Source organism: Phodopus roborovskii, unplaced genomic scaffold (genome assembly GCF_943737965.1).
Source record: "Phodopus roborovskii unplaced genomic scaffold, PHOROB, whole genome shotgun sequence".
Taxonomy (NCBI): domain Eukaryota; kingdom Metazoa; phylum Chordata; class Mammalia; order Rodentia; family Cricetidae; genus Phodopus; species Phodopus roborovskii.
Window position 1 is genome coordinate 22,825,262 of NW_026125397.1, and position 26,959 is coordinate 22,852,220.

Sequence of the window (26,959 nt, forward strand, 5' to 3'; positions counted from 1 at the left end):
CCGGCCATGGCCGCGCGGGAGAAGATCGCACCCAGCGGCCGGGCGCAGACGCCGCAGCGCCGCAGAGGAGGAGGGGGCGCGGCCGGGAGCGAGCGCCGGGCTCGCCCGCGCCGGGAGCGGGGCAGGGGCCGGGGCGGGGCGGGGCGGGGCGGGGCGCCCGGCAGCGGCCGCCGTTACCTGGGAGGGAAGGGGCCGCCCCGCCCCGCCAGGCCCCGCCCCAGGCCCCGCCCCGCCCCGCCCCAGGCCCCGCCCCGCCGCCCTCCCGCGAGGCCCGGGCCGCACGAGGTCCGCGCCTCCTTCCCTTACCTCGCGTGCGCGTGAGTGTTGGGAGGGAGGGGAATAAAAAGCAACCTGCTCCGCGCGGCCGCCCCCGCCTCCTCTGGAGGATGTGACACGGCGGGCGCGAGGAGCCCCTGCGAGCCCATCCGTGACATCGGCGCTCCCCCGGCCCCGCCGCAGGGACCCTGCCCGCACGCCGAGCCGTCGATCCCGCGGCGCGCGCGCGCCCGCCCGCCGGCCTCTTCCCCGGGCCGCGCGCCCGCCCCCGCCCCCCGCCCGCGCACGCGCACACGCACGGACGCCCGCGCACGCGCGCCGCGGCTCCCCTCCCCGCCCCCAGCGGTGGCGCCCGTGACATCATCATCATGGCAACAAGAGCCGCAGCCTGGGACCGAGGAGCCCGAGCGATCCCCGGCGGCGGCGGCCGTGGCGGCAGCGGCACCACCCGACCCGACGAGCGCGCCAGGGCTGCTGTCCCGCTGCCCGCGGCCGGGCGCGTGTGAGGCGGCGGCGGCGGCGGCGGCGGCGCGCGGCCGGGCGGGCGGGCGGGGAGGAGGGGAAGGGAGAGCCGCGCCGCGCCGCGCCGAGCGAGCCGGCCAGCGAGCGAGCGAGCGAGCGCGGGAGGAGGCGCCTCTGCGGAGCCGCCGCCGCTGCTGCCGCCGCTGCCGGGGCGCCAGTGCACGGGAGGCGGTGGCGGCGGCGGCGAACATGTTCTCGGTGCGCATCGTGACTGCCGACTACTACATGGCCGGCCCGCTGCGGGGGCTGGACATCTGCCAGTGCCCGCTCACGCAGCTCCCCGTCAAGAAGGTGCCGGTGGTGCGGGTCTTCGGAGCCACCCCGGCGGGTAAGCGCGGGCGGCGGGCGGGCGGGCGGGCGCGGGCGGGCGGGCGGGCGGGAGTGCGAGCGCCGGGCCGCGGGGGCCGCCCGGGCTGCCGGCCCCGCCGTCCCCGCCGCGGACTCGCGCGCTCGCCGCCGGCCGTGCCCGGGGTCGCGGCGGGCTCTTCCCTCTCCCTCGCCTTTCCTCCCGCGCCTGACAGCAGGCGCAAAATAAAAAAAAAAAAAAAAATCAAATAAAAGAAAAAATGATGTGGATTCGTGCGGGCGCTGCGTCCTCCCCCCACACTCCGCGGCAGAGAGAGAGAGGGGGGGGGATCGAGAGAGAGGGATCGAGAGATCGAGAGAGAGAGGGATCGAGAGAGGGGGATCGAGAGAGAGAGGGATCGAGAGAGAGATCGAGAGAGAGGGATCGAGAGAGAGATCGAGAGAGAGGGATCGAGAGATCGAGAGAGAGAGGGATCGAGAGAGAGATCGAGAGAGAGGGATCGAGAGAGAGAGGGGGATCGAGAGAGAGGGATCGAGAGAGGGGGATCGAGAGAGAGGGATCGAGAGAGAGAGGGGGATCGAGAGACAGAGGGGGGCACACACACAGCCAGGGCAGCGGCCGCCGGGTACGGGCTGTGCGGGCGGGCTGCGTCCCCTCCCGGTGGCCCCGGGGCTGAGCCTCGTCCCCAAGGACGAGGTCGGAGGCTGGCGCGCCCGCCGCCCCGCCGCACCTCCCTGGCCGGGTTGTAGGAGCGGCGTCGGGAGCAGTGGGCAAGTGTCAGCCCTGCTGTCGCTCGCTCTCCTCTGCCCCTGCCGGAGATGCCGTGGCTGGAGAAAGCGGCGCCCGGGGCCAGACAATCCTTCCCCATTGAAGTGACCATGTGGTTGTTCGCCGCCAGTGCGGGTCGTGACTGCGACTGCTTAGAGTCTGACGGCCTCGGCGGGGACAGAGCGGCATCCTCGGGTGCAATGCTTCCAGGGAGTGTGCGTGCGTCCGTGCAAGTGGGAAATGCGTGTTTGTGTCGCCCAGCGTAAAATATTACACTTAGCCGGGGGTGGGGGTGGGGGGGAGGTGAATTCGTTAGGAAACGCAGCCAAGCTCAGCAGCACAAACGTTTTTTAAATGCCTCTAGGCTGGGTTGTAGGGCTGCATTTTAAAAATTGTGGGTTCATTCCCCTTTTCTGTTTTGAAGAAATGGTGGGAAAAAATGACAGAAGCTATATATTCTGGAACGCTCGTTGGGTTTATAGATAGTGGCCAAATATACAAGGTTTTCGTGTTTTTATCTTTCTGTTTTTCTTTTTCCATACTTTTAAACTGTTAACGTGAAATGATAAAGCCGTTTTCAGGAGGAGGATGCTCTTAAGCAAGGTATTGCCCTATGGGATTTTAGATAGCATCTCCCACTTGATGCGCCTTGCCCTCATCGCCATTCATCTTTATTAGTATAGTCAGCTTCTGTGCACTAGGAAGATAATACCACTTTCCAAAATGCAGGCACTCATCCTAAGCTATTACCTTTTAATGTGAATTCTCTTTGTTAAAAAATGTCAATGCTATAAATAATATTTGGTAAAAGACTCCTTTTTCAAATAGTGGGAGTTTGACGCTGTGAACCGTGGAAGATGTAGAGAACTTGAATGTTGTTAACAGTTTGTGGTCAGTGCAGCCCTTGGGACTTGAAAGACTGGAAAATAAGAGACATTATCATGTTCTGCAGGATAGGTTTTCCACCCTTTTAAATATCGTGGTGCTGTCTTTGTTTCAATGGGGAATCTCGGGGTGATACCCTGTGTGTTCTTGCTTCAGGGGCAGACAAGTGATAAGTGAAGTTGATTTTCACGTTGTAGAGCAACATGCTAATAGGATATGTTGTGGTGTTGCAGTTTGTACAGCGGTTGGGTTACTTTCCTACAGTTTTGCTTGTCCTGATACACTCACTAAATATGTATTTCTGTGTGATTTTTTAAAACTGTATTATGTAGGAAAGTTTTGTTTGTGGAAGTACATGATTTTCACTAACAACAATTTTGTGGAAGAATGTCCTTTACAAATAGACTGTAGTATATACACTTGTGTTTCTGAATATTGGAATGTGAAATATTTCTTAAGAAGTATTTTCTCTTCTTTCCTTCCTGGATATCTTACAGTAGGTCACTAGCCCCTAATTAAAAAAAGGAAAAAAAAAAAAAAAAAAAAAAAGAGAGAGAGAGAGAGAGAAAAACCTACCGTTTTTATGGTATACTTTGAAATGTATAATATAAATGAATAAAAAATACTTTTCATACAGGCAAAACCGAACTTCAAGTTGCCAAGGATTATCGGGTTAAAAAAGGTACAATTTACAGGCTTAAACAAAATTTTCTGTTTCAAGCATGATACATGGATGAATACAAATGTCAGTTTAGAACTCAGTAATTCATTCATTAATGTATGTTAATAACTTACTTGGGATATGCCTTGGAGCTGAGGTCAAAAGAGAAAACAATATAATTCCTTACATAGTATAAAAATTATTGTTTCTTCAACAAGAAGAAAATTGAAGTACTTGGCATATAAATGTCCACAGTGTTCACAAATAAAGCATTTTTTAAATGTCAGAACCCCCCCCCCCAGTGGAATTAATATTAATTCAGTCTCAAAAGCTAAGCTGTAGAGTTTTCTGCTTTTGAATTCTCTTTCCAAAGGAAACTACTCCAGGCCACGTAGAGAAATAAAACTTAAAAATAATGTAATAGAAAGGCCAGAACATTTTATTAAAAATCTAGTGCTCGACGGTGTGGTGGAGCACGCCTTTAATCCCAGCGTTTGGGAGGCTGAGGCAGGTGGATCTCTGAGTTTGAGGCCAGCCCTGGTCTACGGAGCTAGTTTAGGACAGCGAAGGTTGTTACACAGAAACCCTGTCTTGGGGGAAAAGATCTGAATGCTAGAATTTTTATTGAAAACAAATTTACTACTACAAAATGAAGGTAGTTTATATCTTTACTAACAAGCAAACTACATGAATGAAAATTTGTAATACCTGATAAGTCTGTGAAGCGCAATAAACGTGTCTTCACATTCTAGGTGTTAATTAGGGAAACCCTTAATTCTTTACTTTGGTTTGGAGAAAAGATGTTTTTAAACAGAATTTGCTTTTCAAGGAGGGCCTGAAAAATAACATCAGAATAAAATTTATTTCTCTCAAAATGGCTATTGAAGAATTACAAATTCTGAACTGATTGGAATATTGCTATTGCATGAAAAGTAATTTTCTGCTTTAGGAAACAGTCCAGTTAACTTTTGCTGTCCTGTTTTAAGGACATATTTTGCATAATGTAAAAAGATGCCTTGTATTTAAAAGCCTCTGTGTTTTGAGTTGGTGAAATTTGAGAATATATATGTATATATTTCTTTTTAAAGTAGCATGTTCATACTTGAATTTGAAGTTCTGACTGATGAATCTGATCATTTGCTAACTGAACATGATTTCTTAAAAGTCACTTCATTTTATTTTCATGTGAATGATGGAATTTTAAAATCTCTTTGGTTCTTTGAAACTCATTAAAGAGTTTTACATTTGCATGCCTGTGTGTGTGTGTGTGTGTGTGTGTGTGTGTGCGCGCATGTACTCAAGCGCCGTGGTGTATGTGTGGAGATCAGAGGGAATCCTTCCATTCTGTGAGTTCCTGGGATCAAGCAGGTCATCAGGCTTCAGGCAGCAAGTGCCTTCACCAGCTAACCCTTCTTATTGTCCCTAGACTGCTTTTTTTTTTTTTTTTAAGTTTTAAATATTAAATTGATGCAACTGTGCCCCCAAGCATTATCATTTGTAAAAAAAAAAAGTCTTTTTCTTTTATAACAATGTTCTAGTAATTTGTCTTAGTGGGAAAAAAAGCAAGATTATTACTAAAGTATGGGCTCCTGCCTTTTCATTTACCCTGAGTGTGGGGGTGACTGTCTCTCAGGAAATTCAGAGTCCTGCCGAGGCTCTGACTCAGGTGAGGAAGGAACTGGATGCTGTCCTGTGTGCACATCCCAACTCTTGCTTCATTACTTGATGTAGCGTTCTTCATGCTGAGCTTAGATCGCTTTCTTAGCACCAGGTTCAAAGAGCTTCCCTGCTGAAATGCAGAGTAGGAGCAAAGAGAAGAGCAAGGTGTTTACTAACCAAGTCATGGGCCAAAGTAGGCCAGACACACTATAGAGGGAGCGGCTTGCCTGCGTGGTTACGCTCAGGAATTTTATACTGTAACTTTCTCTCCTACTTGACGAATGCTGGTGTAGATTGTTGGGAGACAGTAACATGAAATCAGATGGTTCTTTACAAACATAGCTTACATTTCTGAACTCCGTGAGGATAGGGGCTTATTTGACTGATTTCTCCTATTTCATAACCCTAGCTGCAGTGAACTACAATGGCCTGTTTGGTAAGTTGGTCAATTATTAAATACATTTTTTTGAGTATGATTTTGAAAACTGTAACACTTAACTCAGATCCTCAAAAAATCGAGAATCTTGTTTTTTCAAGACAGGGTTTCTCTCTGGCTTTAGAGCCTGGAACTCGCGCTGTAGACCAGGCTGGCTTCTGACTCACAGAGATCCTGTCTCTGCCTCCCGAGTGCTGGGATTAAAGGCGTGTGCCACCAGCGCCCAGCTTTTTTTTTTTTTTAAGAGTTTTGTTTACTAAACATTCAAAAACATCTTAAGATCATGTAAGACCTATTCTGTTGTAATTATTTAAAGATTTGTCCTGAGCTCACAGAGATTTAGTTGGGCTAATGGAAAACAAAATTGTCCACTTTAATCAATATTTGAAGTCCCGAATAGAAGGCTGTAATAGTTTTATGTATTATATTTGACCGAAGTCATGATCAGCAAATCAGAAGCGGGCAGGAGTCCTCTTGAACCTGGAACACTGTGGAGAAGCTTAGAGTATGTCAGCATATTCTGTGTGCCTTTGTTAAAGCAGCATTACCCTCCAGAAACTCAGAAAATAAGCGGTGATAGACTTGGAAGTATAAATTGAACATAGAATGATTAGGTTGAAATGGAAATGTGTGAGAGACAGTGAGGACTCCAAAAGTAGAATGTGGTGATCACCTGACAGGCAGAAAGGGAAGTCCAGGGAAGGTGTCATGAAGGAAGTATGGATTAAGTCATTTTAAATGTTTCAAGAACAAAAAGAATTGGATAGAGGAACAGATAAAAGGTAGCTCACAAAGGAAGCAAACCTCTCTGTGGGGCAGCTTAGCAGGATATACCAACATTCTTGAAATGGTCTTTTCTGACCCATTAATTCTACTTTGGGGGATTTTAATCTTTGAACATAAATCTTTTGGCAAATCTGATTTTCTTTTTTATCTTATCTAGTTTTCATTATCCATCACCATACTAGTCCAAGCTCCTGACATTTTTGAAAGGGTTAACTACAATAACCTCCCAATCTTGGTTTATCTCAATCTACCCTATCCCTTCTAATCTGATTTCTACACTCTAATTAGATTTTTTCCGCAATGAAATCCTGTTTATATCACCCTATATGTTTTAGTAGCTTTCAGTCGTATTTAGAATACAGACAAAATCCCTTGTCTCACATGGTGTCCACTGCCTGTCTTACAGCCTTAGACATCTTGCCTACCTCTCTGTTTAGTCATGGCTTGAGCAGTGAGCTTCTTGCCTTGCTCTTTGTAACCCTGCCATGTGACATTATTTCAGTTCCCCTTTCTTGTTATGCTCCCTCCCACATCCTCCCTCCCAGGGAAAAGAGAATTTCTTTTCCTTTTCCTAACACTCCAGTTTATCTTTCCTCAGGGAAGTCGTCAGTACCCACTGACATTTAAAGCTCCTTCATAGCATTGCTGTAGTTATTTTGTACGTGTTGGAGATTGATGTTTAGTTTTTCATCCAGAAATGCTAGTAGTGTTTTGTTGTTGTTGTTCACTCTTATAGATAAATGCTCACCAGAGTGCTTGAAACATAAGCATTGGTCGCGAGAATTAATGGATGGTGGTCGTCACAGGCAATAGCCCCAGATATTTAACAGTTGAGAGGTAGTTACATAAAGAGAGCCTGTTCCAGCAAAATATTCATTCCTGATCATGCTTAGATTATGTAATAACATGGAAAATATTGTCATCATATTTTGTGAAAAAGTTAGTGTACAAAATAGTCATTTAAATGCAGAAAAGTTTATTGAAACATGAAGGTTGATTCTCTGTAGGAAGTGTGGTTTTGTACTTTTCAGATTTTCTACGGATAGCATATATTGGCTATATAGTTTGTAAAAGACAGTTCACATGCTTGTTAAGAAAAAGTCAGTTTCTTAGATGTGCTTCAGAAATATAGTAAGACAAAGGTTTGAATCTTGTTAGGTCTCCAAAATAAATATCCACCCCAATGCATCATTTTAATTCTTGATTATACTTAGCTAAGAAAAAATTCAAAGGCATTTTTTTCCTGTTAAACTAGCAATTTCTAGTTGAAGTTTATCCATTTGATTGTGAAGTTACTTTAATCTTAAAATATAGGTATGAGTGGATATATGAAGCTATGTTTTCTCGTGTTGAGGGTCAAACACTGCTGTATACTAGGCATGTACTCTACTCCTGAGCTCTATCCCCAGGACTTACAGTGTTCATGAGCCTGGCGTGGTTTTGTTACATGTTAGCAGTACAACAGAGTAAAGCTCAGAAATGAACTCCTATGTTTTAGTACTTTATAGCAAAGACACTATCTTTGATCTTGCAGTTGGGAAAGGAATGGTTATTTAGTAAAGACCTTAAAGATAGATTGCTACTATTATGAACAAAAAATAAGTTGGCTTCCAGAGGAGTCAAAAAACAAATGTGAAGAAAGAAACAGGATAATCATTTTTGATGTGGTTCAAAAATGATAATCGCTTTTCAGATTATGAAAAAACACTGAAGCTAGATTCTGAATTTTATAACACAGAAGTAAAATTCTGTATTGGGCAAAATTATAAGCTAAAAGGTGAATAGACTAGTAAATCCATTTGTACTTTTGAAAAAGGACCAATTTCTTCCTAATAAATAGCTCCTGCCAACAGAAAAATGAACAAGAAAATTCATGTGAAAAGTACTCTATGTATACAGTATTTCTTACAAAGTTATATTATAGCTATAACATATTTCATCATCTGTTATATTTGCAAAGCTATTTAGGATAAGTTGGGAATAGTAAAGAAAGAAAGTGCCAGGCTCTTACATTGTTGGTGGCTTATAAAGGATTCATGCTCTATATAGAGCAGTTTGGGGTTTTTCAGAGTTAAAAGTATACTCTTTTATAAATTAGCAACTCTGCTCAAGGGTTTATGTTTGGCATTTTGCATATGTGTCAAATAGGACGTAAGGGCGCCCTGTGGCTGAGTGGCACGGATACAGTGTGGCACGGATACAGTGTGGCACGGATACAGTGTGGCACGGATACAGTGTGGCACGGATACAGTGTGGCACGGATACAGTGTGGCACGGATACAGTGTGGCACGGATACAGTGTGGCACGGATACAGTGTGGCACGGATACAGTGTGGCACGGATACAGTGTGGCACGGATACAGTGTGGCACGGATACAGTGTGGCACGGATACAGTGTGGCACGGATACAGTGTGGCACGGATACAGTGTGGCACGGATACAGTGTGGCACGGATACAGTGTGGCACGTACACCCGCGGTGCTGTTCCCTGAGAGGGAAAGGGAAGGCGAGGGACTTGAGTGTGGTCTGGGTAGAGCAGTAGGATGGAAGGTGTATGTTCTGTTGTCTTTAGGAAGACAGGAAAATTTGGTGATAGTAATTGCCTCCAGTGAGTAGAAATGGTTTAAGTTGTAGTTATAGGAATGGTAAAGCACAACAAAAGGAATAATTGCTGTAAACAGCTGCAAAATGATTTCTACAGTATTGTTTAGTGTTAACTTTTTGTTAGAGATCTTGTAATTAAGAGCCATTAGTTGACGACTGGCTCATTGTAGGGTGGCCCTAGTGCAGTAAGTGGAGGTGGAAGGGGAGATTTTCTGGGTACCTATAAACACCAGGGACACAGGGCTCTTTTGATATTTGAAGTACTTACTAAGTGGAATGACTTCAGCCATCAGCCTCAGCTGTTTCTTGAGGAAAAGAGATTTTGGGCTGCTCTAACTTGCTCAAAATACCTGAGGAGCATGGCATCCAGTGCAAGGTGCATCTCAGCTGCTGATGACGAGGAAGCAGAAGGTGCCTGGGGAGGCAGAGATGGGCAGGCAGGGAAAAGCACCTCTTGGTCTAAATTTCAATTCTGCTTGCCATGTGCATTTGATGGACCATTTTAGCTTGCTGCAAGGTAGCTAATAGAATATGTATGTCCCCTTTTAAAAAAATCACTCTTGATGTGAGAAGTTTGGATTTAAAATTCATTCATATGATTTTTTGCATTATATATATCAAAGAACATCATAATGCTTCGAATCTTAATGCACACACAATTTCAGTAACCACCCAGCAGATGTTCCATGCATCCTCTGTTCAAGGTATTAAAATCCAGTCACAATGTGAGGGTGGAGAACACCATTTTAGACATATTATTTTATATGTATATATGTATGTATATGTAAAACTTTGTATGGGAGAATATGTATGTATGTATGTATGTATGTACATACATACATACCTAGAAAGCAGTGTGTGTGTGTGTATTCACACACGTGAATTTTAGACAGGCAGCAGCTTCAAGCAGTGTCCAGCAGTTGATTGGTATGAGGATAGATTTGAAAACTGGGAATCTAGACAGATTTTACTACTCACATTGGCCCTTATTCTCTCAAACTTGAAGGGATATTGTAGGAAGATATTGATGGAAATTGAAAGATGAAATACAGAACATTGGTAAATTACTAACGTCATGTACATAGTTCAGAATTCTTTAAAAGTCTAATGTGTCTAGAAGAGGAGAGAATATAATTGTAGAATAGATTCAAGTGTGTGTGTGAGAGTGGGTGTTGATTGTTCTTTAATAATAATAATTAAAACTTATAGATGAAGCATTTAGGAAAGCTAGAAATGAAAATCAGTATTAGAATTACATGCAATTAAAATGTATTAGACTTATCAGATTCCTTTGCTGGTATGCATTTTCCTCTGCCTTTCATTGGATTAGAATATATTCAGTTAATATACAGCAAAAAAAAAAATTATTGCATTTAAAAAATAGGGTAGGTTGCTCTTAGCTCCAGTTGTTTCAAAGAAATACAAGTTTAATGAGTGTGATATGCTTTGGAGTGTGTATTAGTTTGATACCTAGTTGCTATGGTATTAAATAAGAGGAAATCATAGGAGTGAAGATACAGTGAACTTTGAATACAATTATGTTAACTTGTAATTGCCATGCATATATAAATAATATAGAGATGGGTATGTTAGGCAATCAGAAAGACACCTACTATCCAGACATGATGTAGATGCATTTAGGGTACCAAGATATTGTAAGTAAGATCAAGACTCCCAGTTACAGCCCTTTAATCTTTTGGTGTTTTTGTTTGTTTTATTTTAATTATTCTTTGAAGATTTCCAGATGATCCTGTGTTTCTTCTGGTTCTTATAGATTTTTAAGTATTTCAATTTGTTTAAAATGAAAACTGGTTGTTAATTACAGGAAAACTGGACTGTTTTCTGCAGCAGAAATTGAATATATGTCTAGCAAAGTGATTTCTGAAGCAAATGGATAGTCATTGTCAATGGAAAATTACATATATTTTCTAGCCAATTCTATTTTAATTTTAGATGATAGTTTTGGGAAATACTAAGAAGTCAGTTTCCTTGGGATAATTATTTAATTTTCTTTAGGTTCGGGGAACATTAACTATATAAACAAAAGAATGTTACCTCAGAAATGCCTTGTCTAATATTTAACAGTTTGTAAAAGTTTTCTCTTTTTCTTACACTTCTTACAATTGCCAATAAAGTGTAACAAGATTTAAAAGAAGTCATTTAGTTTGAACATACATATATTTACACTTAAAAGTAATTTATATATTAAATTAGGTTTGTTTAAGATGTGAAAGAGATGGCTTTGTAAGTAAGAGTACATGTTGCTATGTGAAAAAATGTAAAGTTAAAACATGTTGGCATACTCCTAGTTTTTCAGAACAAGAAAATGACTAATCTAAATTTCATTTCAGAATAAAAACCAAGACAAGCCACATAAAAGCAACCTAAAAATTAAACTGTCATCATATTATTTGTTTTAAAACTATGGAATAATATATCTGAGGAAGATTACTCTCAAAATTGTTTTTCTCAATTTCAAGTAAGTAATTTATTTTGGTTAATATATTGGGGGTGAGGGGGGTGGGTGATCCTTGGCATTGAAGTTGGTACTCTTCCTTAAAAGTAACAACTCAAATGTCCAGCTCTTTAAGCCTCTGGCTCCTTCGACCACTCCCAAAGTTTATCTCCTTGGTTTTCTAAGTCCTGGCCCTTTCCCACACAGTTATTTGCATTGAACATTGTAGAGATAGTGATGAAGTTCTATCCTCAGTTGTTACCCCTCACTCCCCAATAACTCCTCCACTCTGCTGCCTTCTGTGCTGAGATACCCTGGGCAAGTTACTTTACTTCTATGGGCCTTAACTTCCTTCTCTGTAAAACAAGTTTTAACGATTTCTACCCCACAGGAGTATTATTACTGAATAGAATAACCAGCACAGGCCTGCCATATATATAGTAGCATATGTTACCCTTTTTATACTCTCTCTGGGGTCTTCCTTGTTACCTCATTTGGACTAAGTGCTCTTCAACATGTTTCAATTGGAGTGAAATGGAAAATGTAACATAGCATTGATGTATTCCTCCCTTGTACAAGGTAGGTCACTTGTACATTGTGGGATAGGCTCTTTATAGGTGGTCAATGATTTATGTCTTTAGATGAAAAAAATAATGTACTTAAATCACCTTTTAAAAGTTGGCCAATTTTTATTATCACCACACACAGGTATAACTTTAAAAGCAAAACAAAAAACAAAACTAAACCAAAAAACTAAACCAAAACAAAACAAAAAACCCAACCCCTAGTTTTGTATAGGACAGGGCAGTGTCCATGCCTGACCTTTCCCTGAAAGGGAGCAGTGATAACCCATTGTAAGGAGTAACTATAGTTTTCTCAATGCTTCAGATTAGGTTAAATGTATTTCTTTGAAGGAGCCTGATTTTCCATAGTCTTTAGTAGTGCTTAAAAAATACATAAGTTATGGTACAACATATTAAAAGCATATGCCAGATGTCACAATAAAGGTGACTTGTCAAAGGGAATTTATTGCTTTGCTTGTTTTTGCCTTTTGTACATTTATAATACACATACAAAAAAATGAAGCCTCTTGTTTTAAAACCTATTTGAGATTGTGGAATATAGGCCAAATGGTTCATTATTCCCTAGTGCTTTAATTCTCTTCACTATATATTTTATAACTATTTCTCAGTTTTCTTAAAAAAAAATAACTGTTAGCTTTTTTTTTTTTTTTTTCATAAAGTCAGAAAGATCTTCCAAGTTAATTTTGATATACCATATTTTGGCTGATTAAGTTTTTTAAAATAGAAAGCATATGTTAGTTAAGTACTTTAATTTTATATTATTTTTAGTAACAGGTGTTAGACCATTTTTTTATCTTTACTGTATACTATTTTCCAAGTAATTAAGTCTTTATAACTACAAAAGTACTGTTTACCCCATTATATACCCGAGGAAGTATTGTGAAGAGGCTCATTGACTCCTGTCTGAGTCTGTAGCATGGTTACCTCATACCACATGAGATCAAATGAGGTTATTACTCATCGAGACGACAGAAGCAGAAAAGCAAAAATGGGATGTTTCAGAAAACAGTGATTGTTATTGTTAGTAAATGACAGTGACTGCGAGCATATTTGTAGTCATAGAAATAGTACACTAGTTATCCCATTGATCCGTTTTTCCCTAAGCAGTACCGTCATTCTCAACGTTTTCTGATCATTTAGACTTAATTACTTAATTAAATATCTTTTTAAGGAAATTGGACCTTGCAGTTAATCTAATAGAAAATATTTTTATAAATTTAGTATAATTAAGGAAGTAGTATGTGAATCTATAGTCAGACCTTCATATCTGTAGGTTTTATATCCAGTGATTCATCCAATCTCAGAAAGTATTGGGGGAGGAAAACCCAATTGCATCTGTGTTGTATGAGTACAGACCTGTTTTTTCTTGTTATGTTTCTTAAGCAATTGAATATAGCAACTACTTACTTACATTTATGTTGTATTTGGTACTATACATGGGATGCTATAGATAGGTTATGTACAAGTACCACTCCATTTTATAGAAGAGACTTAAATATCTGAAAAGTATGGGCCTTACTGATAGTAGGGACAACTATATTTTCACTGTGGAACTTTAAAGCAGAAAACATAAAGTAGGACTTTTATTTGATCACAGGTATTATTTTTGTGCCCATTTTTACTGTACAGAAATCTTCCAGTAAACTTTACTGTTGTCAAGAAAAAGCTGTATTAACCTATTATCCCGGGCTCTAATATTAGTCAGCCTTTCTGCTCCCTGTTTATATGTCTGCCGTTAGCAGATGGGTCAGGTGATTAGTCTAAATGTTTTATTTGGTCTGGAATTTGGTACTGGCTGTTAGCTAGGGTGCCATAGAACCTTAAGTTCCCAGCAGACTAGCATGACTTCACCAGAAGATAGCACCAGAGTCTCCAGGAGCAGCAAGTAAAGGCAAGCCCTGTATGTTTTCTTGTTTGATGATTCAAAACAAACCACAAACTTGTCCTTAGTGGTTTCCTAAGGATGTATGGCTGATTAGGGGTCATTATAATCTGTTACATTGTTGCTGGTTGACTCATTTTTCCAAAGGGCCAGTTTACTGACAGCATGACATAGTTCCCTTTGTCAAATAAGTAGTATTTTTTTTTTTTAATTTAAAAAATAATGTTAGGTGTTAGGGATTGAATCCTGTGTGTGATGGACAAGTATTCTGTCCCTGAGCTATGCTCTGAGCTGGAGGTGTTTACATAAATAGTATATTTGATGGTTCAGGTAAACTTAATTTTTTTCTCTTACTCACTTACTCTATTTTTACTCTTCTGCATCCCATTCACAAATACCTACATTGTTCACTAACTGTACAATATTCAGATAATTACAGTAACTTTAAACCACCCTATACCATATATAACTTGTATACCACATTTTTTAAAAATGTGCTCTATAGAAATTGTAATAGAGGTTGTTTAATCTGTACTGCCACCAGAAATGAGACCAGATACTGAAGATTTTGTTCTCATGTTTTATTGTCAATCTGATGAGTAAAAGTATAGATCTCAGTGCAGTATTAATTTACATTTCTTACTGTATTTGTGTGTGTGTGTGTGTGTGTGTGTGTGTGTGTGTGTGTGTTTGGGACAAGAATGGAGATAAAAATCCAGCATGGACATATATTATTTGGAGAATTTATCCTTAAAAGTCTGTGGTATAACATTTTCCAAAAATATCCTGTTCTTATTTTCTTCTTCTTGTAGATTTGTTTGTATTGTGAAACTGTTTTTTGACATTACAGTCAAGAAATAGGGCCACCTTTTAAAGGACTATTTTTTAATGATCAGATTGTATAACATAGGTAGAAAAATAATTCATATCAATTAGAATAATTGTTCAGTTTATCATTTTGAGTCTTACCTGTTTCACATTGTAATTATAGTTGTGTGTTTAACACACGAACATTGCTTTGTCTTTTCAATCAGCCCTTTACCCTAATCAAACATGTAGGCATTAAAGTGACGGAGGATTAGTTTCTCTCTGATCACATGAAAGAAAGATTAAAAAAAAAATGTAGCCATTGTGGAAAAAATAGTAATCCTACCTACTACCAAATAGTAGTCCAGGGGTTATGGAAGATTTCAGAGAGCTGTGGCCGTGGCAGATAGGGCAGAAGCATCTGTCACTGCCCATGTAACATCTGATGTGAAGTACTTGCCTCTTTTGGACTCTGTATAAAAAGAGAATTCAAAACTATAAGGACAGACAGGTTAGCATGCTCTGAGTAATTTAATGTAGTTGTAAACATTTTTAATGTTGCCAGACCTTTTCTCCACAGTTTTTTCTCAGCATCATTAAAAAAAAAAAAGAAAAGAAAGAAAGAAAAGAAAAAAGAAAAATAAAAGAGAGAGAGAGATCGAAAGCAAATAGTAGTTCTTAAGTGATATAGTAGGGCATGGTTGAAAGCCAGTGTTTTGTATCCTTTTTTTCACTAACTAACTTTTTAAATTTACTGAGGCTTCTTCTAGAATTCTCTGGGTCACCAATCTATATACATTTCATTGAAACTTGAAGCAATTTCTCATTTATTTGATACAAATTATTGACAGATGGTGAGTTCCTTGATTCTTCCTTTAAAAAATTTAAAAAGCATTTCTGAGGCTGCAGTGTAGCTCACAGTGTGTTTATTTGGTAAATGATTTTCCTTCTCCAAAAGCTGACATTAAACTGATAGGGTATCTTAAAACATAAAACTATATAAAGATAATATGACATTTAAAAATTTGTTTTCAAATGTTGTAACTTCTATATATTTTTGTCTCATCTGTCTCAGAGTTTGTTTCTCACTTCTGTTTAGTCTTACTTTGCATCACTAATTGTTTTATTTTATGTGTATTATTTGGCACACACAAAAGCTTCATGACTGATAAGACTTTACAGAGGTTCTTTAAATTCTTTAAAGTGAAGAAACTTTTTCCTGTACTTGAAACTACAATAAGATGAATTACTAGAAAAAAATACAAGCTGCATTTTAAACATTATTACCCAATAGTGATAGAATTATTGTCAGATTGTCATAATTATCTAAATGCTAATTTTAGGGTTCTGTATCTGTCTTGTAGGTCTGTAACACTTTTACTTGAATGGCATTAGAGATATCTCTTTAGCAATCCAAAGGGGTTCTTTGATTCCCTCTTGAATCCCACTTCTCGTCCTGTGTCATTATCTGTACGGAGTTAGGTTTTTCTTCCTGTTGCTGGTCTTGCTCTGCCGCTGCGCCAGCTGCAAATAACACACTGATACTCTGTATTTGATAGAATGCTGTTGGCCAGTTACTTGTTTCTTATCAGCTAGCTTTGTCTTAATTATTAACCCATTTCTGTTAATCTAATATTTCCACGTGGTCTTACCGGAGAGCCGGCTGGAGTCCTGCTCTCTCCAGACTCTCCATCTTGACTCCTCCTTACTACTTCCTCTTTCCTCCTTGTCTCCTAATCCCTCCTATCTTCCTTTCCTATTGGCCCACAGTGCTTTATTCATTAGCCAGTATGAGAAACATATTTACAGACTGACATCTCCCATCAATTCTCTGTTTCTTTTAGTTTGATTGCTTCTATGAAACCTACTGTAAATCATGGCTTGTTATTGCATTGTAACCCTTTTAGATCACTCCTGTTCAAACAAACAAACAACAACAAAAAAAAACTACCTGAACCCATTTTCAGTAAAATTTTACACAGTAAAATTTTTGTTGTAATAAATATGCTTTATTCTTTTATCCTTATAATTTTATACATTTGAAGTAATCCCTTTTAGTTTTGGCTTTTGCATTATAAAGTGTTTATTTGTAAAAAAGCATATATACTGAAATGTAGTTGTAATTAATTATAAAATTCAAGAACAAAATAAAATATTTTTTATATAATATAAATTTTTATCACTCAACCAAAATGCATATAATAGAAAAATTTCAGATTTCATATTTGTTTGTACATAATGAAATGTCTTAAGGACAGGACCCATGAAATTCATTTATGTTTCATACATACTTTAAACATATGGCGTGACAACGTGACCTCATCACGGTAGATTGAATGTGGAATTTTCATACTTAACTATGTCAATGCTCAAAATGTTTGGGACTTTGGAACATTGCAAATTTCAGTTTTTCACAGTAGAGATACTAAACCTGTACAAACAATTTAGTTTTTTGCTATTCCTAGCTTCCCACATTAATTTGTAAAACTATTTAAGTATTGAATTTTCTAAACATGTCATCTTAAAAAGTAGCTTTTCTTAGTTGACACAAATTCCTTAATGTTATTACGTCCAAGAATTTTTGGGCAACATGTATTGCCCTTGATGGGATAAAAAAGGAAGACACAAGATAGTATGGGAAGGGAGGGGTGTGGCTTTGGGAAGAGTTGGTAGACAGATGAACATGCCAAGATACATGCAAAATTCTCAGCTAAGTTTAAAAAGATGATGTCTTGAATAACAACAAAGATAGCTTATGTATTATATTAAGTTAACATAGTTTAGATCCCACTGTAACACTAATTGCGTGTAGAGCACTACAGTGTTCCCAGTTTTTAAGTTTAGTGGCTTTTATGGCTTGTTCGTGAGTGATGACATCTCTTCTGCCACATTGGCCTTGAACTTGATAGGTAACCCAGGTTTGAATTTGATCCCTGTGCCTTGTAATACTTTGGTTTACGGAGGTGTTTTAATATTTCCAGTTGGATGCCAAGTTTTATTGATGTAGTTTCTTCAAATAATGTTTTCAGATATTATTTAGGCAAGTCTGAGAATGGCTTTTGTTTTATGTGCATATTACTGACTAGCTAGTTAAAGTATACTGGGATGTGCAGGCGTCCTAGGTATTTCTTCCTTCAGAATTGTCTTGAACATTTTTCTGATGTCTTTAATGTTTTTTACTTCATTTATTTGTGAGCACGTGTGTATGGCAGCATGAATATGCGGTCAGAGGACTTGGACTCAATTTCCTTTCTAGCATGGGAATCTCGGGGATTGAGTAGAGGTTATCAGGCTTGGCAGCAAGCACGCGCATCTGACAGGCTCTTTTTTAATTGTGACTGAGCTAAAGAAATTCCTTTTGCTACAAAGATGCAGATGCTCTTTAGTTTGGGTTTCTGATATTATACTTGTGGTTATTGTTTTTATTGCTTTTTTGGGGTTTTAATATTAAATAATAAGCAGTTTAAAGAGTTCTATATTATGGATTGGGTAACATTTCTTTGTCTTTTTTTAAACACTGTGTACATTTTCACTGACTCCTTTTTTACAATGTTCTCTGTGTTTCTTACTGGCGGATTTGGCTGTCTCCGCCTCCTCCTTCTTTCCAGAAGAGGGTTACAGATGCGTACAGCCAGCCTGACCTTACAGATGCGTACAGCCTGCCTGACCTTACAGATGCATACAGCCAGCCTGACCTCTGAAGTGGGTTGGGAGGAACTGAACTAAAGCTCCTCATGTTTGTGCAGCAGGCACTTCACACGCTCAGCTATCTCTGCAGCCCAATCAGATTGTGATTTTTTTTTTTAGTTGTAAATTACCACAGATTCTGTGCATGTGTGCAATTGCGTGTTTGTTTATAGTTGAAGGCCAGAAGTCAATATCAGCTGTTACTCAGGACAGCTGTCCACCTTGGTGTTGGAGGCGTGGCCTCTCATTGACACCAAAGACTCGCGGGTAGGCTACAATGGCTGGCCGTTGAACCAAAAGGGTCCTCTTTTCTCCACTTTCCAAAAGGTGAGCATGTACCATGCTCAGCTTTTTATATGGGTCTGAAAATTGAACTCAGGTGCTTTGTGTAGCAAGTAGTTTATGAACTAAGCTATCTCACTATCCCATCATAGATCCTCGTCTTGGGCTGTTTCATTAAATTTACAATTTATTGGACTAGCAAGGTGGACAAAGGAACTTGCCATCAAACCTCACCACCACCTAAGTTTGATCCCTGAGACATGGGGGATGGAGAGGACCAATTCCCACAAGTTATCTTCTGACCTTCTCATGTGCGCCTTTGCATGCATTTGGGTACACACAGTAACATTTTTAAAAATTGATGTATGCTGCTGATTATTTGTAAAAGTTCACTCCAGATAAAAAACGTCTGTGAGCCAGCAAACTAATGTTTTCCAGCGGATAGGGTATGCTGCTCTCCTTTGTCCTCTTCACTTTGCAAGATGATAAAATTGCTCTGCCTGATTTGCAGTGTTAATGATTTTGTACATCTCCTGAGACATAAATATTCACCCAGTTCTCTTCTGCCGGACTAGGATCTGTTTCTCCCTGTTGCCTCTGTGCACTGCTTTGGTGTGTAGGAGCTAATGTATCCCTTGGCAGCCTGACACATGTGTTGTGTTAACTGAGAGCAGTGTGGAAAGCTTCTACACTGTAAACGCCCTTAAAGCAATGGAAGCTAATTTATTTGTTGCTTGATTTTTAGTTTTTTGAGACAGGGTCTTCCCTAAGACGGGCCTGTTTGAAATAATAGTACAGTTGCTTCACAGTGGTCCTCTTGTCTCAGTCTCCCGATTGCTGGGATTGCAGGCATGAACCACTACACTTGGCCTATTTATTATTATGAAGGGTAACACCGTACTCCTAGGATGTCATGGTAGAAAAAAGAATCCTCTGAACTCTGTGTGTGTGTGTGTGTGTGTGTGTGTGTGTGTACGTACTGTAGTTACACACAACCTATATGTGCACATAGGCAAAACATGTAAAAAATAGAATAAAACCATTAATCCCCAAATATGTAATCTACTGATAGTCCTCTTCAGTTTGAGGCCATCATTAACTTCCTGTATTCCAAAAGTATTTCCCAAACTGTCTTAGAATTACAACATTTTTATTAATACAGATTAATTCTGGACTGGAGGGGTGAGTCAGTGTTTAAGAATGTGTTGCTCTTGGGAGGACCTGGATCAAGTCCTGGCACCCACGTGGCAGTTTATGGCCACCCATAACTCTGGTTCCAGGGAATCTGGTTCCCTCTTCTGGCCTCCATGGGCACCAGATACACATACATGTAGGCAAAACACTCATATGTCTCAATTAAAAATAACTAAAAAATATATCCCTAGTATCTACTGTAAATAGGAATGAAAACCCTCTGGTAATACCAGGGATGAATACTAACAGGTACCAGTGGGATTCTTGCCTATTTTTATGTTCTCAAACTGTTCCGTATTAATAAAGTCAGACTGTGGGTAACCGAAATTTTCATGGTATGGCACCAAGTTGTTGTTTCAGCCGCCACTGGTCCTTCCTGGAGTTTTTCATTTGCTTGTTCCTCCTCCAAGTGAAGGTCCTCAAGGCTGTGCATATGCTTGTGGCTTTAGGGACACAGACCTTGGATGTTTTAAGTGTGCAGAGTATCTAGCAATGTCAGCCTTCCCAAATAAATTTGAAAGAGTATGTGCTGTTTTCTGCTTATCATGGTGAATGCCTCATCGTGGGACATCACCTTGGCCTGTGTCATCCTTGTGTTTTTGTTAGAGCAGGTATCACGTGATGAGACTCTCTACTACTGTGTGAGTTTCTTGAGAGTCCATCAGTGTGCTGGGCATCTCTGTCCTCAGGGCGGGAGGGGGTGGGATCCTCTTGTTCAATGAGGACAGTCTCTGTTTGGGATGATGGAAAAGTTCTGAAGGTGGTTAGTGCTCATGGTTGAATAACACCGTCACTGCATTGTGCATCCCAAAAGGTTAATGTTAAATTTGTGTTACATTTTACTTTGTGTGTATGAATGTTATGTAAGATGTATGTGGGTTTGTGTATGATACATGTGCATGTGTATCTGTGAGTGTAGAGGCCACAGGGGGACTTGTCATGCTTTGTCATGCTTGTCCCGTGAGGACAGGGTCTCTCGCTGACACGGAAGTATCTGAGGATGGTCTGTGGCCAGCAGGCCCCAGTGCTTCTCTGTCCTGCCCCCTCGCGGTGCCGCGGGCAGTCCCGGGCTGTGCCAGCCCCGAGCCCCGAGCCCCGAGCCCCGAGCCCCGAGCCCCGAGCCCCGAGCCCCGAGCCCCGAGCCCCGAGCCCCGAGCCCCGAGCCCCGAGCCCCGAGCCCCGAGCCCCGAGCCCCGAGCCCCGAGCCCCTCACCGTAAGCATCCCTACTGCTGCGCCCTTTCTCCTGCCCTTACAGGGCTTTGTTTTCATCGTTTGTTTGTGCGCATATGCGTGGGCGCGTTTGTTTGTGTGCATATGCGTGGGCGCCTGTGTCCCATAGCAGGAGCGTGGAGGTCAGAAGACAGGGTTTGGGAGTGGGTCCACCACCCTTCAGCTGTGTGGGTCTCAGGTTGAATTGGGGTCATTAGGCTTGGCAGCAGGTGCCTTTTCTGTGGACCCAGCTCGCTGGCTGGCCCCGGACAGTTTTTTGTTTTAGAACATAAAATTCATAGAAATACGGATTTTGGTCTGTTTGACCTTTGTTCTCAACAGTTTGTAATGCTCACTCCTTTAGATTTATTGTTGAAATTATGTCTAAATATTTTTAAATGTTTTAGTCTTTGAAAACTTCATACATGTATACAATGTATCTTGAACACATCTATCCCTCATATAATACTTGATTGTAGAAAACATAACACATATAAAATATCCTTGTGATTTTTTAATAGTATATAAAATAATGATTGAAGTAAGTTGTCACTTGTTGCTAAGACTACCAGTTGACTAAGACTATGATAATGCTAAACCACACGTAGACTATATTTTTCATTTGTGTGCATGCCTGTTTTACAAATTTGTGATTTTTTAAATAAATTAATAAAAGAAAATTGGTAGAATACTATAATAGAAGGCACATGAATGTAGTTCTTTCTGCCTTAAAGGGAGAGCATTATAGCGTATCTGCATCGCTAGTGTCAGTGTTGCTTTATTTGGGGTCACAGTTAACATAGCTGTTATTTGAACATAAGCACTACAGTTCTGTGACCCTGAGACAACTCTGCAGTGACTGATGGTTGGATAGACTTACAGCTTGGTGCCTAGACAAAGGAGCGGCCCAGGGGTAGTGGGTCAAAACATGTGATAGCTATATGAAGGCAAAACACACACACACACACACCCTACCTTTTGGAATTTCCACTTACTGTTTTCAGACCACACAATGTATAGATACAGGGGATTACTATTCTGTACTGTAACATAAACATGAAGATCAGAAGACAACCCTTACAAGTTGGTCTGGCCTTCAGCCATGCAGGTCTCAGAGACAGAATTCAGGGCATTAGGCTTGGTACCAAGTGCTTTTACACTGAGCCAGCTGTGACTCCTGCGAGTTTGTATCGTGGTCCGTTATAAACCAAACTGATGTATACGTGTATATGCACACCTGTGCACATTTGAATTTCTCATGCAGTAGTCTTCAGACATAAAAGAATTTCTATGGGACGCTTGTAAATGTTTTTCTTATATTTTAATTACTTAAAACATTTAAGAATTTGTCAAAAATCAGGTGTTCATAGGTGTGTGAGTTAATATCAGGATTTTCGATTCGATTCCATTGGTCTACCTGTCTATTTTTGTACCAGTACCAAGCTGTTTTCAGGACTATAGTTCTATAATAGAGCTTGAAGTCGGGGATGGTGATGCGTTCTGACGTTCCTTTGTTGTACAGGGCTGTTTTGGCTATCCTGTGAAGAACTGTGTTGTGATTTTGATGGGGATTTCATTGAATCTGTAGATTGCTTTTTGGCAAGATTGCCATTTTCACTGTGTTGATTTTACGTATTCAAGAGCATGGGAGGTCTTTCTATTTTTTGGTATCTTCTTTAATTTCTTTCTTTAAAGACACAAAGTTCTGCTATATAGGTCTTTCATTTGTTTAGTGTTACCCCAAGATACTATATGTTGTTTGTGGCTATTGTAAAGGGTGATGTTTCTCTTGATTTCTTTCTCAGCTCATTTAGCCTATGTATATAGTAGGGCTACTGACTTTTTTGAGCTTCGCTGAAGATGTTTTTCAGCTGTAGGAGTTCCCTGGTAGATATATTTTGATCATATTTCCCCTTGCCCCAAGCAACAGCAAGAACCTTTCCATCCCCTGTGCGCGCGCGCGCACGCACACACACACACACGCGCGCACACACACACACACACACACACACACACACACCACAAACTGTAACCAAATGAAAGCACATACGGAAACCCTGAAGTCCGTTGTACATCCGTGAACCACTCCTAACACAAGGCCTGCCCTGTTAGCTCTTCTTCCTGCCTATCTCTGTCACTTTTTTAGTTTTCTACCTGCTGGGAGTGAGGTGACAGAAATGACAGATACATTCATTGCTGTGTTTAAATGTAATCAATTTTTATTGAGCTGTAATTTATATATAGTAAAATCGATCACTTAGATGAGTTATGGCAGACATATCCAGTCATCTCTGCAGGTGTCACACTAAAATGTTTTATGTGTCATTGCCTCCTCGTCTTTGACCCCTAGCAACTATTGATCTTCAATATTACTCTGATTTTACCTTTTCTAGAATTTCATATAAATCGAATGATCCAGGATATAGTTATGTTTCTTTCATTCTCTTGCATGTATCAGTAATGTTCTCTAATTTTTCAGTTGGTTTTCTGTTACATAGATAGACCATCACTAAACTGTTGAAACTCAGATTGTTTATTTCATTTCTCTTATAGCTTCATAGGAGTAGAATTGTTTGTGCAGTTCATACAGAACTAGTTCTGTAAACCAGGCTGGCCTCGAACACAGAGATCAGTCTACCTCTGCCTCCTGAGTTCTGGGACTAAAGGTGTGCACCACCACTGCTAGTTTTCATACCCTTCTTATGTTTGTTTATGTTTAATCTTTTTAGATTGTACTCCTTTGAGTAGAAATATAATGATATCTCATTGTAGTCTTCAATTTTATTTCCTTCAGGACCATGGATATTGAACATCTTTTAAATTTTTTATTATAATTTTCAAAGTGTGTGTGTGGACACCATAGAGGCTAGAAGCAATCCCCTTAGAGCTGGAGTTACATGCTGTTGTGAGCCACTTGACATGGGTTCAGGGAGCTACACTTAAGATCTCTGCCAAACCGTATATACTTGTAACTGCTGAGGCGCCTCTCTCTCCAGTTTTGGTACTGAAATCTTTTCATCTGTGTGTCATTCTTTGGTGAAGTTATTTATGGGGGCTAATAATCTTTTGAGTTATTTATTTCCTTTGCCAGTAATTTGAAAGTGTATTTGTCCAGATTCTTTACCAGGCACCTGTTGTAGTTATTTTCTCTGTCTGGGGAGTCCAAGTTTTATGACCTACCAAAAAAACTTTCTGGCTAATGTAAGATACCAAGTGTTTCCTCTGCTGTTCTGTAGGGTTCATAACATTTATTAAAAAAAAAAAAAAGAGGTTGTAGTTTAAAACAGTCATATTTCTAAGTTTTTAGAAGATACTTTTAAAAAGTGTTTTGTTTTGACAAGGTCTTGCTATGATTGAAATTTGGACAAGGTGTCAGTAGTATACCAGACAGCTACTTGTGCTGTAGGATTTACATTTCTGACTTCCTGGGAAGTCATATCTTCTTCAAATAATTGCAGTTAAAATACTACTTCATTCACATATAAGCCCCGATATATGTCTAACAGTGTTATATCTCAGTCGTGTGTGTGTGTGTGTGTGTGTGTGTGTGTGTATAAATCAGACCTAAGGAGATCATGAATGAAACAGAATGCTTTTTCTTGTAACTTTACAGTCTAGAGGTTGACAAGTAGCCAGTTTGTATCAGTGGCAAAGATAGTCACAGTGCCCATTGGATATAGTGAGGTATCCTTAGACACACAACTCTTCACTGCTTTCTCCCTGTTGTAATTCCGTTATGGAGTCTTTTTTCTGTAATTGCTAGAGTTCTGGCTCCTTACCCTTGAGACTCACAGCTGAGGTCCAGGCATGTACTATTCTGCATGTAATACTGCATTTATGCAGTTTAGTATGGGACCTCTTCATGCTTCTGTCTGCTTCCAGCCTTATTGCCATGCGGAATAAATTTAATAAGTAGCATCTTCAGTTCTTGTGAGATAACTAGTGTTCTTGATTGGTGATATTCTTCTGCATTAAAGAAACTGATTGTTTCCCAGCCAAAATAACAACCAAAACAAATATGAAAACCCTGCTTTCTCCTATTCACTTAATACATTAGATATAAGGGTTGGGCTTTTTTTTTGTTTGTTTTTTTTGTTTGTTTGTTTTTTTTGTTTTTTGTTTTGGGGATCAAAAGCAAATAAAATTGCTACATTTATTGCCACCTTAAATTTGTGCTCTTACAGTTTTTAAATGATTATTTCATTTTGGAACAAGGAAAATATTCTCCCTTAAGAAAAAAGCCTTTTCCAATCAAGGCTGGGGAGTACTCGAGGGGGCAGAAATAGGGGGTTCTCTGAGAGTTTGATGCCAGCCTGGTCTGTGCAGCAAGTTCCAGGCCAGCCAGGCATGGTGAGACCCTGACTCAAACCCAACACACTCTTCTCTTTAATTATTTAATATTTTGAAGTATCATTGAAAAGCAATTTCTTTTTAAAAGGTGTGTGACCTACTAGTATAGTGTAAGTTTCACCCACGTAGGAAGAGACCCTGGAAATACACCCCTGGAAGGTGTCAGGAAGTACCCACAGGGTCATGTGAATGCAGTCACATCCTAGAGTGCCCTTGTGAGGACAAGATTAAAATATAAACACTCTGGTAGGATCTGAATGCATGTTTTATTATCACAGACTTCTGAATAAATTGATGGGCTGGCAGTCTAATGAGATTAGATATCTTGTAAATGGCCCTAAAGAAATGAAATTTAATATGAGTACATTTTGATTAAAAGAAAGTAATTTCCCAAACCAAATCTGATCCTAAACAGGAAAAACAACTTCCTATGTAATGTAATTTTTCAGTGTAAGATTTGGCAAGAATCAAACCATTCCTAGAACATAATCACTTTGACTTTCATAAGAACCTTATGCTCATTTGAGAAGGTACTTCATCCACCCCCACTGAAGTATCCCATATCAGCAAGCAATGTGGACAGACATAAAACACATTGAATCATTACAGAGGGTGTTGCCACAGATTCACAGTGAAATTCAGTAAAACTCCGTGTGTCAAACAAACTTAGTCCTTTTAGAGAAGTTAGTTACAAAAACATTTTAAGGGGAAATGAAAACTACATCAATGAATAAAAATTTGAGATGTAATTTTAGAAAAAAAAACACACACACAAAGATTGAGAGCAGCTAAAATTTATAGAGAACTTTTTGGTATTTAAAAAAATCAAAACACTTGGCTACTTAACTATTATTACCATATCATATCTGTGTGAGTTTACACTCATTGCTGCCTCTAATCTTCTATCTTATGTATGAATTGTACTGAGGGTTTCATTATGACATTCCTGTACATGTTTCTGATGTATTTTGAGCTCATCTGCACATAGGACCCAGGAGTACATATTTTCTCCCCCATCTAGGTTGACAGAACTTGTTGCTTAAATTTTATTTTTCTGGGGTTTCAAACTTGTAAAGTGAGAATGTTTTGAGTTTCAGTAGCCAAGAAGTGGCATAGCTCAAGCTTCCAGTCTTCCCTTCACCATCACAGAACACAGGAGGCAAGTGCAATCCACTTCATTCTAGTGAGAGAGTTTTAAATGTACAATTCTTGTCTAATCACTTTTTCTTAAATGGCTCCTGCATACAACTTGTCATAATTCTTTCATCTCCATAGTGGTTTTCTCTTATGTGCAACTTTAAAACCATATTATTCATCTCCCCCCCTCCTTGCCCCTGGAGACTTAAATTACAGCTACCATATGTGGCTTTCTTTAAAGTTATAGTATAGTTTATGGGTGCTTTTGTGAATTTTGGGGGTTTCTTTCCATGCTTAAGATGGGTTCTATTGTTGTGTCTTTAAGTTTATTGATCTTTTTAAATCTGGCATTTCTGGTGTCTATTCACCCCAAGTGAAATTTTTGATTGTATTCTTTTTATATAGTTAACATCTTTACTTAATTTAAGCATTCTTCTAATTTTTGTTTTGTTTTTTCAAGACAGGGT

At 40.0% G+C, this 26,959-nt stretch overlaps 1 protein-coding gene across 1 annotated transcript in view; it reads left to right on the forward strand.

Moving 5' to 3' along the window:
- The first annotated feature begins 957 nt into the window (after positions 1-957).
- Rev3l (REV3 like, DNA directed polymerase zeta catalytic subunit) overlaps positions 958-26,959 on the forward strand; it is a 133,915-nt gene continuing 107,913 nt past the window's right edge. Inside the window, exon 1 of the mRNA XM_051175551.1 lies at positions 958-1,126. Coding sequence (XP_051031508.1) covers positions 988-1,126 — 139 coding nt within the window. The 5' untranslated portion in view covers positions 958-987. The remainder of the gene's footprint in view (positions 1,127-26,959) is intronic.